Below are 12,508 nucleotides of genomic sequence, written 5' to 3' on the forward strand. Positions count from 1 at the left end.
GCAATGATCATTATTTTTTAACTTTGACGCTTTTGAAACCACATGATTATTATAAAATGTAGAACACTTCATACCTGCTTGATGTCAAGTACAAATAAAAGCAAAGCTATAATGTTAGATATACTGAATACAGTATAAAAAGAAAGATGCCAAATGTAAGTAAAAGCAGGGAAAATCAGATGAGGAAAAGTAACTCATGAAAGACTTCAAAGCAGAGCTTATTTTATCACAAGTAATATAATTAAATAATATGGGGGACATTATAATGCTGTAAATCAAAAACATAAGCTACTTATATAGATGGTCTACAAAGAGCATATATTAGCCTATGAAGGCTGTTACACAGTGGCTTCTGCTTATTGGTTAAAAGAAAAAAAGTTATTCAGCCAAGCTAGATACACTAAGTCCTAGAACCAGACAGACACAGATCATCACCTTGTGTGTTTCTTCAGTGAAGTAACATGGACACTGTCAGACAAAAATAGGCAACTGTTAAGAGACTGATTCACAACTTAAATTTAAAACCTCACAGTAAAATAAAAGCTTCTCAGGATTTTTTATTCACTGTTGTAACCCACAAGAAAATTTACCTTCAACCTGAGCAAAAATTTCTTCTATTACAAGAGAACAAGAAAGGTACTCCCATAATTAGACATTATCTAGATAAGTTATGACAATAAAAAAAACTCCCTCTGGGGTTCACTGAGTTGCTTATAAGAGGCAAGATTTAAGTTATAAATGCTAAAATTTGTCTTTTAGTGTAGACCTTCAAGTCTAATATTCAGAAATTATTTTAAGAATTTCTCTCTAAGGAATTCAAGTTGCTGTAATATAACTTTAAAGAAATAGAATACTGAAAAATGAATAAGTGCTTTAAGAAAGAAACTAAGAAAAAAAATGAAAAATGTTAATGACAAATTCAACTACTGACAGATGATATTATTTACTTTGAAATTACTAACATCATAAATCATATTGGTATATACAGTAAGAATTTTAATTTGTTATTGTCAAGTAAGAATCAATATATAACCATTTGTCCACATACAGAATAAAAATTTCAATGTTAGTTATTGGCAATCAATGTATAGGCATTTTTCCAATATAACAGACATACTGGATTACCTTACCTCCCCTTGTTCTCTTTTCCTTTCATTTTACTTTCTTGACCTTTTCCTCCAGTAGGATCCCACTCTACACAGGTATCTTCAACTTTTAGATTCAAATGGGATGAGGAGTTATCCAAACTGAAGTTAAGTGCTGTCGAAGATAATATTTTTCCAAATGTAACAAACATATCTCCACTTTCAGAAGCAAATCTACTATATTTTCCTACTCCATTGATTCAACACTATATACAGTACAAGGAATAAAATTCAGACTCCTAATCTTCAAAAAAAAGGTCTCCATGATTAGTCTTTAACTTACAATTTCTACCTTATTCTTTATATATCCTATACCCTAACCAAACACACTGTACTTGTATGGCCACAGGTATTTCTGCTATTCTTCTTTACTGGAATCTTCATTAGTACCAGTAATCTTAATTTCCTATAATAATATCAGTTATCAGCTGACTGTTTTCACTGAATAGAAAGAATTGATAGAATTAAGGAGAAGGAAAAGGTGATACAGTGTAAAAAATTATACTGTAGAAAATGTGGCACATACACATTTTCTCTGATGTTCCAATACTTAATATTTTAATACTTAAACTCATTAGTGTCAAATTAAGATGAGCATGAAGATATTGAAGCCATAATCACACAAGGGAACCGACTCAGCTGAAAGATGATTTACATGGCAAAAAGTAAAAAGGAGAAAAGGGCCACTCAGCTGAAAACAAAACAAAACAATGAAAAACAAACCCCCAAAAAACCCTATGCTTTTCATATTACTTTGCATTTGAGGGAATTATATGTATTATTCACAGACTTAGAACCACTCACTAATTTAGGAAATCAGTATAACAAAGTATTTACTTCCTTCTTTGGGAACTGAGGGTAAATCATTAAAATGTACTGATTCATGGCTGTGCAATGCAGTTTCTTCTATTTTAAAATGCAGTTCCCATAATCTCTATCTGTCTGTCAAGAATACATCATCAAACAAGAAAACAAACACAAGAATGAATCAAGAATCCATTTATCTTCTCCTGTAAGGAGCACTTTCTATTCAGTAAAAACAGTCAGCTTATTTGATGGAGAAATAAGATACTTTCATGATAAAGAGCACCTCAGGAACTTCATGAATACCAAATTGGCACTCCAAAAAATTTTAGACAATACCCTAGGAAAAGACAATGAGGATCACAACCCCAGGAAACCCAGCAGAATGAATCCATTGGGCGTGACAAATTAAACGCAAAGCGGGAGAATCCAACAAAAAGAAAAAGTCATGATAAGGCTTTTAAAACTTTTGACTTCATCTCCCTAATGAGTGTATAATTTAATGTTATTATTGTACTGTTTAGTATTTTTCTGATTCTAGAGTTGCACATCATTCCTTGTGCTATACTGGCTATTTATCATCTTCTTATGTCTACATTTTAATTGGGTTGTCTATTAATGAGCTCTAAGAATTCTTTATATATTCTGCTCATAGGTTATATGCATTGTAAATATGGTCTGTTTAAGGACTACTTTTCATTTTAATGATGTCATTTAAAGTTCTAAATTTTGATGGAATCTCATTTATCAATTTTTTTCTTTTATACATCATGTTTTTTGTATCCTAGATAGTTCTTGCCTACCCTGAATTCATAAATATTTTCCCTTATAATTTCTTCTTAAAGTTTTATACTTTTAGGCTTTCTTATTTAGGTTCATAGATCCCTGCAAGTTATTTTCATGTATGGAAAAAAAGGGTTGAGGTTAATGTTTTATATACGGATACCAGGTGTTCTAGTGCTGTTTGCTGAAGACACTACCTCTTCCTCGGCTCTTGAATCGAGTTTATATTCTATAAAATGCTGATGTTGGATAGTCTTTCAAAACTCAGTGGACCATGTGTGTGTGGTTCTATTTCTAGATTCTCTGTTTTATTCCAATGATCTATATGTCTTTCCTTACACCAACACTGCCTTGATTATTGTAGCTTTAGAAGTCTTAAAATTGGGTGCTAAACGTCTTCCAACACTGTTTTTGTTTTTGTTTTTAGCTTTTCTGGGTCCTTTGTACTGCTGCATGACTTTTAAGCTTCAATATCCAGTTCTTCATTTATAGAAAGTGTGCACAGACCTGAATTTTTGTATGTGCCTTGTGTTTTCTGGTCCTGCTGGATTCAGGTACAGGTTCTGGGGGCTCCTAGAGATTTCTTGGTGTTTTCTCTGTAGATGATCATTTCATCTACATGTAAAGATTTTGCTTCTGCCTTGCCAATCCTATCCTAGTCATGTCATTTTATTGCCAGACTATTTCGGTTTGGACCTATGTTTCAGGTTCTAATGGACAGATGAAGAGTGGGCATATATGCCCTTGTTCCCCACTTTAGGGAGAAAGCATTGTATCGTCTCCATTCATAGGAGTTTTTGTTGGAAGTATGGAGTACATGTCTTTGATCTGTTGAGAGAATTTTGTTCTATTTCTGGTCTCCTGGTGGCTTTTGCCGTGAACAGCTGTGGAATTTAGTCCAGTGCTTTTTCTCCAGCTGGTGACAGGATCATGTGGCTTTCTCCTTTCCTCTGTTGAAATTATTACTTTTGGGGTTGGATCTTCCAATGCTGAACCAACACTGCCATCCCTATAGTGAAACCACTTTCTACATCCTGCCAGATCTGACTTCTAATTGTTTTGTTAAACAAATTTCTATCTATGTCCATACTTTTTTCTTCCATTATCTTCATCCAGTTTTAGGATTAGCACAATGTTGAGTTCCTAAAATGAGGGGAGAAGTGTTCCTTCTTTTTTCTGCTTTAAATGTTTGATACAATTTATCAGTTAAAATGTTTATGTGCCTGCTGTTGTCATATAGGTAGGTTTTCAAGCTAGGAATATACTTTAATAGGTGCTATTCAAATTTTATATTTCCTCCAGAGTTAGTTTCATTAATTTGTCTTCCAAGGTACTTCTTAGAAGTTGTCAAATTTATTTCAAAAAAGATTTTTGTAATATGCTTTCTATATCCTTTTAAATTCTGTAAAATCTATGGTAATGTCTCCTAGATCTTAATATTGTAATTTTAAAAATGTATAACTGATATTGTGTAACAGGAAGAAAAGGTCTAAAAGAGCAGGGGAACTGGGATGGGTAGGGGAAGGGAAAAAAGGGAAAGGAAAAAATATGAGAAGAGGAAAAAATGGAAACAAGGTCTTTGCAAATAGGGAAGGGTGGAGGGGGTGAAGGGAGGGCAAGGGAAGGGGAAAAAAAGAAGAACCAAGAGACTCATGTAATGGTACAAGATCCCAGTGATGAATGTATCTGTATTTTATACCTAAAATGTACCAATAAAGTTAATTGGCGGGGGGGGGGGAAGAAGAAAGAAAATAAGAATCTCCCCCAATTGTAAAAAAAAAGAGCACTTCAATTTCAACTATACATCAGAGTCACTGTTGTCTTTATTTATAATACAACATTCTGAATACAAATCTATTGACCACATAGTTTCTAGTAAATGTCATCCTACATAAGGAAGTTAATAACTTTTAAAATCTGCATCTAAACAGAAATGAACTTAGAGAAAGAAGGAATAATGTGGTTTTTCAGTAAAAATGGAATTAGGATTCCTCAATAGGCAAGCTATTAAAATATTAGAATTAATACCAGGACCCTGCATTTCCAAAAGAAAATGCTTTAAGAAAACAGAGTTAATATTTGTACTTAGCTATTAGGTCATGTATGCGAAAGAATATACATTTTGAAAGAAAGAAAAACTAGCTTTAACTCTGAGGTTCCATCAATTCTCAATTGCTTGTTAAAATCCCCAGACTGAAGGAAGGAGGACTGTACTAAGGCTGTTTCCTAATGTTTGTATGACGCAAAGAAGGGCCACCAGCAAAATGATGTCAAAGACAGCAAGAAAAGGTACTATCCACAAACCACTTATGGCCCGACTTATCATATACCACAACATTCAAATGAAAAAGCATAGGTCTAAATCTGAGGGATGTCTTCTTTAAAAATCTCTCTTTCCTATGGACACTATCACCTTACTGTACCTCATTAAGTCCACAGACCCTCTCTAAGGTAACAGAGATAACACTGTACATTTAAAAAAGAAAGAAAAAATTAAAGACTATCTCAGAAGTGAGGTCTTGTCTCTCATATAAGCCCTGTGATATACCTTAATACTAGTCTCCACATATTTAATTCTATGAAAACAAGACACAAAAACCCACAGTATAAATGTTTCATATGTTTAATTTGTGTTAGTGGCTACTTCCTTGGTACTGTAAAATTATGTCCTAGCCGTTACTATTTGAGGTGGTGAGCAATTTTGTTATTTTATTCATATAATACTATTTATTTTTACAAGGAAGTAAAAGGTAATATACCTTAAAAATTTTAGCCCTAAGAACTTACATTATTATTACTTTTAACAATTTCCATGCCAGAAAAAATATTATTAAATACATTGAAGGGATAGAAATGAACTGTGTTCACTATTTCCCACATTAAGACTTGGAAGTGGTCACGGAATGAACTTTTGATAGGCCTCAAGCATTTAATCTCCAACTCTTTTCCTTTCTCTGCATTTTCAGTCCATATACTTATTTTGCCTGGATGGTCAAATAGAATAGTAAAGAGTTTCTCAATATGTCATTTTTTAAAAATGAGGACTTTTTCCCTATGGACCTCCTTTTCTCATTAATAGCAATGCGATGCTATATAATAGTCCCAGAAAGTCTATAATCCATAGACAGTTAAGAGAAAAATTTTATCCTGGGATTCCCTGATGATCAGAAGACTGTTTGGTGGGTCTCAGGGTTGGGTTTCAGTCTAGTCCCCCCTCTAACGTGTTTATTCAGTGAAAATTGTTCAAAAGTACTAGAATCAACTTAGTCTCTCTCTCTACGAATCCCAAGCTAAAGAGTTTGACTATTAAGATTTAGATACTGCTAACAGGAACAGCCAGCTCAGCTTCAAGGAAATCACAAGCCAGTTATTCATTTTTCTGAACTTAAAATTCACCACACATTTGCTCTAAATTTGAAGGGTAAATAAAAAGTAACAGAAGAAAATTTAAAAACATTTTTCATATTTTATTTTATTCTGGCATTCAAACCTGTTCAAATGCTATCTGAACTACAAATCAGTAGAATGCTTCAACTACCAAGTTCCTACAACAATGTGTAGAGTCTGATGCTGGAAGTAAACCCAGTCAATAACTATCTCACAAGTGGGAAAATACCTAGCATTATGACCTTCAAATTCTGAACACCTAGAAAATAATCTGTATTCAATTGTTGTTATAGGAGTTTTCACTAAATCCAAATTTCTCTCAAAGACTAGAAAGAATGTGGGTTCCAGGCCCCCAGTAAGAGATGGTACAGAAAAAGACTTTTACACTCTTCCAAGCTAGATCTAGAGATTGTGGGCAAGTCATCTAACATGTTTCAACTTCATTTCCTTCATCTGCTGTATGGATATCAATAATATCTAGTCTACTGATCTCTCAAAATGTTAATGATCAAATGAACTGTGTGAGTGCCATATGGACATTAATAAACTACACAGATAGTGATAACTACAATAGATTCAGAAAAAGGGGGACCTGAGCTATACTGAACATATACCTCTTTACTACTGATTCATAATCCACCCTGTGGGAAATCTCTGGGCAAATCTCACCAATAGTTGTATAATTATACTAGACTAAAATTCATAAACTAAGCACTCAACAGAAAATATACTACTACTGACTGTTTTACCCATACAAATACAACCATAAAGGGAAACTCATGAAAATTACTACTATAGTTCTATTTTCCCTGCCTTATAATTCCTGCTGTTGGGAAATCCAGAAGTAGGCTGGAGCTGTTAGAGGAAGTGAGGAAGAAATTCAATTACACATGAAATGCTTTCTATCACAAAGTCTTGAATAACTTCACATGTTAAGTTTTGTTTTATGCTGTATACATAGCTACCTATCTTACCTTTGGTCTCTAGGGTCACTGGATCGGAATATTCTCCAGCCACAGCTTTGTTACAAGCTCGCACTCTGAAATTCATATACTTTGAATCAAATTTTAAGCCTGCAGAATGAAATGGTTTTTAAAACAGGAAGTTTTTAAAGGAAGCTAAAATTATAAGTGTGAATCTTCAAATGGATAGGTTTTTCCTCCTTGAAGTACTTTATTCAGAAAAGGTATGAATTTATGGTGAAAGGATGATACTGCTTAAAATAAAAGGAATCATGATTTACCTATTATTTCCTTTAAAAGAAATTTATTTCTATAATTCATCAATTCTTTTAACCAAGTAATAAAAAGTATCCTTTCCAGAGCCTCATTAAAAGTACTAAGTATAATGTATTCAATTTCTGGAACTAAGATATCCTAAAGAAACACTGGCTTTTTTTTTTTTTTTGGTACCAGGGATCAAACTTGGGACCTTGTGCTTGCGAGGCAGGTGGTGGAACCACCAAGCTAAATCCCCGGCCCCAAGAAACAGTGGCTTTTATGTGAAAAATGAAATTAAACAGGAAGTGAAGCACAGAAATTAACAAAAACTGTGAAGTTAAGTCTATATTGAAATCTCAGCCTAAAAACATCTAGATCTTCAACAACTTGATTCTGTTTTCTATCTGTAATATAGAAATGATAAAACCAACTTCATAATTATAAAGATTAAATGAGATGTATTATACTGGTTAAATGAGGTATACTATATATAATGCATGTAAGCCCAGCCTCTGACAAACAGTAGTACTCAATAATGGCAGCGCCAAATATTACTGCTATGCAGAACAAGCACTGAAGATTTTAGGCAATATTTGGCCATCTGAAATATCTGAAGTCCCCACTGTACTGAAATTTTTAAAAGGCTTTAAAAAAAACAACACAAAAATTGCTAATACCAAGTCACAGCTCATGTATTAACATGAAGGTAATCCTAAAACAGTAAAAGTTAACAGTACCAGTGAAATATGACATGAGTATAGCTAAAAATTATTTTTTTTACTTAGTCTAAAAATCAAGGTAAAAATTAAATTTTACACCAAAATATTGTTTCCAGAACATCCCTTCATTATTTGTTTTATATACATTGTTGTACCAGGTTGCAAATGTCCCTAAATAATTAAAACAAAGGTTTTCTTGGTATTTTAAGAGAAAGTCACTTCCACAATAAATATCTAAAATAGTTTAGCTACAAACTTAAAAGTTTATACTTTAAAGTCACAAGATTTTTCCATAATTACATTTATATTCTAAGAATGAAATTCCTTATTACTATTATTTTACCTGATAAAGTATATTCAGTACCCTTAATATTATCAATTATCTCCCAACATCGCTCATCCTTTACACGTGGAAGTCCATCAAAATTAGTTTTTCTATATTCAAGTACGTAATGATCAATCTTATTATCTTCTTCTAGCATTCTCCAAGCTACTGTTACAGAGTTGTCAGCCACCAAACACTCTACTGGATCTATCTCTGGAGCTTTGGGAACTGCAGAGAAGAAAAAAAGAAGAGGAGGTACTCATTTCTCATTCATTGTAGAATTAATCAAATATTTATGTTTGTCGTTCCAACTTTGCTTTTTCATCCTGCTTTTGAACTATTAAAAATGAATCAGTTTAAAAGAAAGGGCACTCTATAAATGCAAAATAACTATGTTAAAAGTATCTTACTGCTAGACTATGAAGAATTTATGTTTCAAAGCTTTTTCATAAATTCAAAGTTTATTAAAATCATATCAAAAAGCAATCCTAAACATGCTAAGGACAAATAATAAAAAATTACTTGATACTTCTCAACACATTATAATTTTAATCTGTTAAATACAGGTGTGGAGTATAAATTAATCAGTAATAACTCAGAATTGCTCTGAATATAATAATTAAAATAATTCAAGATTTTTATTTTATTTAAAAAACTTTATATGGAGAAGATGGAATAGAGAGAGGTTCATTATCAAGTATAAAAATATATAAACTCTGGTGTTCTATGGCACAGGAGAGTGGCTATGGTTAACAATAATTTGTTATATATTTCAGAAAAACAGGAAGATTTAGAATGTTCCCAATAGCAGTGATGAATGTTTGAGGTATTAAAATATCATAATGTACCCCATAAATGTGTATGACTAAATATCATTACGATTTTAAAATATGTTTATATAGGACATGTACTAATAAAAAATGATGAAGAAAAAGAATAACACAAGTTGCCTATTTTCAAACAAGTCAGAAGTGGACATTTAAAAAGCACAGGCTGCAACTAAACAGGGCCTTGAACCCCAGACTCTCAGATTGAACTATTTGGGCCCTGATTGAGCTCTCCGGGTCCCTGGTGGGGGGCTCCTTTCCTGTTTATTCTAGTGTGAATAAAGGCACATGAGGAAAAAAACTTTATAGAAAAGTTGTAATTTCTCAGCATTAAACAAAATTGAGTTTTCCACCCCCTAAGATATTTAAAGATTTTTAAATGTTTCTCCCAGGGGTTCTATGATTCATTAAAACTAAATGAGCCACATTTAACATATTTAAATATTAATCAACTTATTTTCCATAAAAGATATATTTGGTGAGCAATCAGGTTTGTGGCAGACATGCAGCAACCCTCTCCAGACACCAGCAAGCAGCCTCTCCCTGGACTTGCACCATTCTCCTCCATACAATCAACCAGGCTGGTGCCAGACTCACAGTGATACCTCCTCCACATGAGCAAGCAGATCTGCTGTAGGATGGGACCCCAACCCCCACACACAAGGGCAAGACTATCCACCAATTCCAAGCTGGCTCTACATTTTGCTTCCCCTTGGTATAGGACAGCAGAGGTGAGGACTAACCAGACAATGCCCTGGGAGAGAAAGGAGGAACCAAAACTAGCACAGATCAGAGGACTAATTGCATTTCCCATCTATCAGTTGCAGCAAAGACAGAAACCACAGTCTGGGGCGAGCAGACAGAGGGCCCTCTAGTGCAGGGAGGGAACCTCAAAAACCCAAGGCCCTAAAGCTAGGTGAAGAAAATTGGGACTGGCTATATCCCAACACTACCAAAAGAAACCACTCATTCAAAAACAAAGGCATTTTCTCTTGATTTTTTTAATTTGGTTATTTTAATGTTACCTCCATTGGATTATTTAAGAGTTTGGGGATTTTTCTCCCTTTTCCCGCCTCTTTTAGTTTCTTTTCTCTTTTTTTCTTTTTCTCATTCAAAATTTTTCTTTTTTCCTTTTTATCTTTCATTTCCTATATTTTGCTCATTGTTTATCTTTTTCTTCATTCTCTTGTTTGTTTCCTGCGATGGTTCTCTAACACTATCAATTTCCTTTTACTCCTCAATGGGATCCCCTATCTCATTTTTCTCTCCTCCTTCTCAAATCCCATTGATTAATTTCTCAAATTTAGCTTTTTTCATTCTCTGGTTCCCTATCTCCTCTACCTTCACTAGTATCAATACTAAACTTTATGAATTTCTAGACAGCTAGTTAACTTTACTATTATTGAATATTGTTCTAATGTTAGTAGAGTTAAAGTTGCTCTATTCTGTAATTTTTATTATAGGTAAATAATTTGGTTTGTCTTAGTATTTATACTGTAATTATAGATCATTTTTCTATGGTTAATGGTAGTATATTATTGGTCCTTAGGGTTATCAGTACTCAGTTTGTATTTGATGTTATAATTGATGACTATTTTATTACTAGACCAAGTATGTATGTTATTACATATCTGTTGGTATTAAATGATTTTCTTGGGATGTCAATATCTGAATATCTTTGATCATTAACAATATTGTGGCCCATTCCTGGAGAACTAGGTACTGGGCAAAATATGCTGCATTGGAGACCCCTGTAGAGGATCCTGATCTCCTGCTTGGTGCTATGATGCAAGGTGAGAAGAAAGACTTAGACACAGAATTAAGGAGAGAAATGGGGAATTGAGATGGTCAATGATGAGCAAGCAGCAAAGACCCTGAACAGCCAGAACCACTGATTTACTGGTGACACAATCATTGGTTAAATTTGGATGAGAGAACTATGTGTGGTTGCTAGGGATAAGCTGTTGATGTAGGTAAGGCTTGTAAAAGAAGAGACAAAGAATTCCCGTGTTAGGAACGGAAGAGACCAGATATAGGTTGTGGTTAACAATTAACCTTGTCTTTTCAGTTAAGGTTTTAATTTTGAGAATGGAATTTGGATGCGAGTCACCCTGACCTCAGCTGCCATGTAATTTTGTAGTAAGTTCCACAGCTTCACCAGCTGTTTCTCTGGCCTCTGCTCTAGCCATTGCTAGAGAGGTTGTGCTAACCTGCACGACAATCACAGTGCTCTCATGAGTCATAGTACTCTCATGAGTTATGCAGGCTTCAGACAGACTCACTTCTTAAAACAAGCCAATTGTGGGGTTAACTCTTTAAAGCCTGAATAGCTTACAGCCTGCTTTGAACATAGTCAACACGGCAGTCTCCCACAATGCTGCAACCTCATATCCCAAGTAAATAGAGGTGGCTGGATCCTGGGAGGGAGGCAAAGGTCAATAGTAAGCCAAGCCCAAAGGATAATACTGAAAAGTAGACATTAAGTAAAGAGGTCTCCATACTAGAAAGAAAGCTTTCCACTAAAATCAACCAGCAAGCCTCAACACAAAACCAAACAAAAAATACCAACATGAGAAGACAAAATACACTCAAAAACTCATGACTTCCTCAAAGTTGATTCATGGGTCATCGTAGGGGAGGAAACCAAAAGCCACACACCCAAGTTATGTAAAATGATATTGGGGTGATAACAAAATAGATCAATATGGCATTTGGCAAGCTCATAGAAGATATAAACAAACAGATATTGAGCAAAATAAACAAAATGATTAATGAATCTACAGATTAATGAATAAACAAAATGATTACTGAATCTACAGACACTAATAACACACTAATAAAAAGCTAGCCGAACTAGATGAAACAATGCAATACATGCATGACTACCAGAGAAAATAATCAAAGTCCATACAAAGGTTCCAAATAAAAATTTAGGAGATTTAAAATGCAAAAGTATGGGCAGCAGGAATGACCAATATGGGGACTGAGTTTCAAAACTGGAAGACAGAGATGTTGTCTGTGACTAATTAATGACAGATTAATGAGAGACATCTTAAAATAACAACATAATATGAAAAATAAACCCAACAGCTCCTAAATGATACAAAGATGACCAATCTAAAATTAACTGGAGTTAAGTAAAAAAATCAGAAGACAGCACAAATGGCATAAAAAAAACCTGTCAACTGAAATAATAGCAGAAAACTTTCAAATAAGCAGAAAGATTAATAAACAAGTAAGTGAGGCATACAGAAGCCCAAATAGCCACAATCAGAAAAGAAGCTCTCCACAACACATC

At 33.9% G+C, this 12,508-nt stretch overlaps 1 protein-coding gene across 8 annotated transcripts in view; it reads right to left on the minus strand.

Moving 5' to 3' along the window:
- Nucleotides 1-12,508, minus strand: part of Fsd1l (fibronectin type III and SPRY domain containing 1 like) — a 75,249-nt gene that overhangs the window by 22,246 nt on the left and 40,495 nt on the right. For 7 of the 8 annotated variants that reach the window (XM_013073479.3, XM_087184212.1, XM_013073482.3 and 4 more), the window contains 4 exons: nucleotides 8,402-8,611; nucleotides 7,094-7,192; nucleotides 1,131-1,260; nucleotides 436-468 (listed from right to left, as the gene is read on the minus strand). In XM_013073479.3, coding sequence (XP_012928933.1) covers nucleotides 436-468; nucleotides 1,131-1,260; nucleotides 7,094-7,192; nucleotides 8,402-8,611 — 472 coding nt within the window. The remainder of the gene's footprint in view (nucleotides 1-435; nucleotides 469-1,130; nucleotides 1,261-7,093; nucleotides 7,193-8,401; nucleotides 8,612-12,508) is intronic. The other variant, XM_087184213.1, reaches the window with a different exon arrangement.

The sequence above is a fragment of the Heterocephalus glaber genome, unplaced genomic scaffold (assembly GCF_053883595.1).
Source record: "Heterocephalus glaber isolate CG9 unplaced genomic scaffold, H.glaber_assembly_v1.0 deba00001481, whole genome shotgun sequence".
Classification (NCBI taxonomy): domain Eukaryota; kingdom Metazoa; phylum Chordata; class Mammalia; order Rodentia; family Bathyergidae; genus Heterocephalus; species Heterocephalus glaber.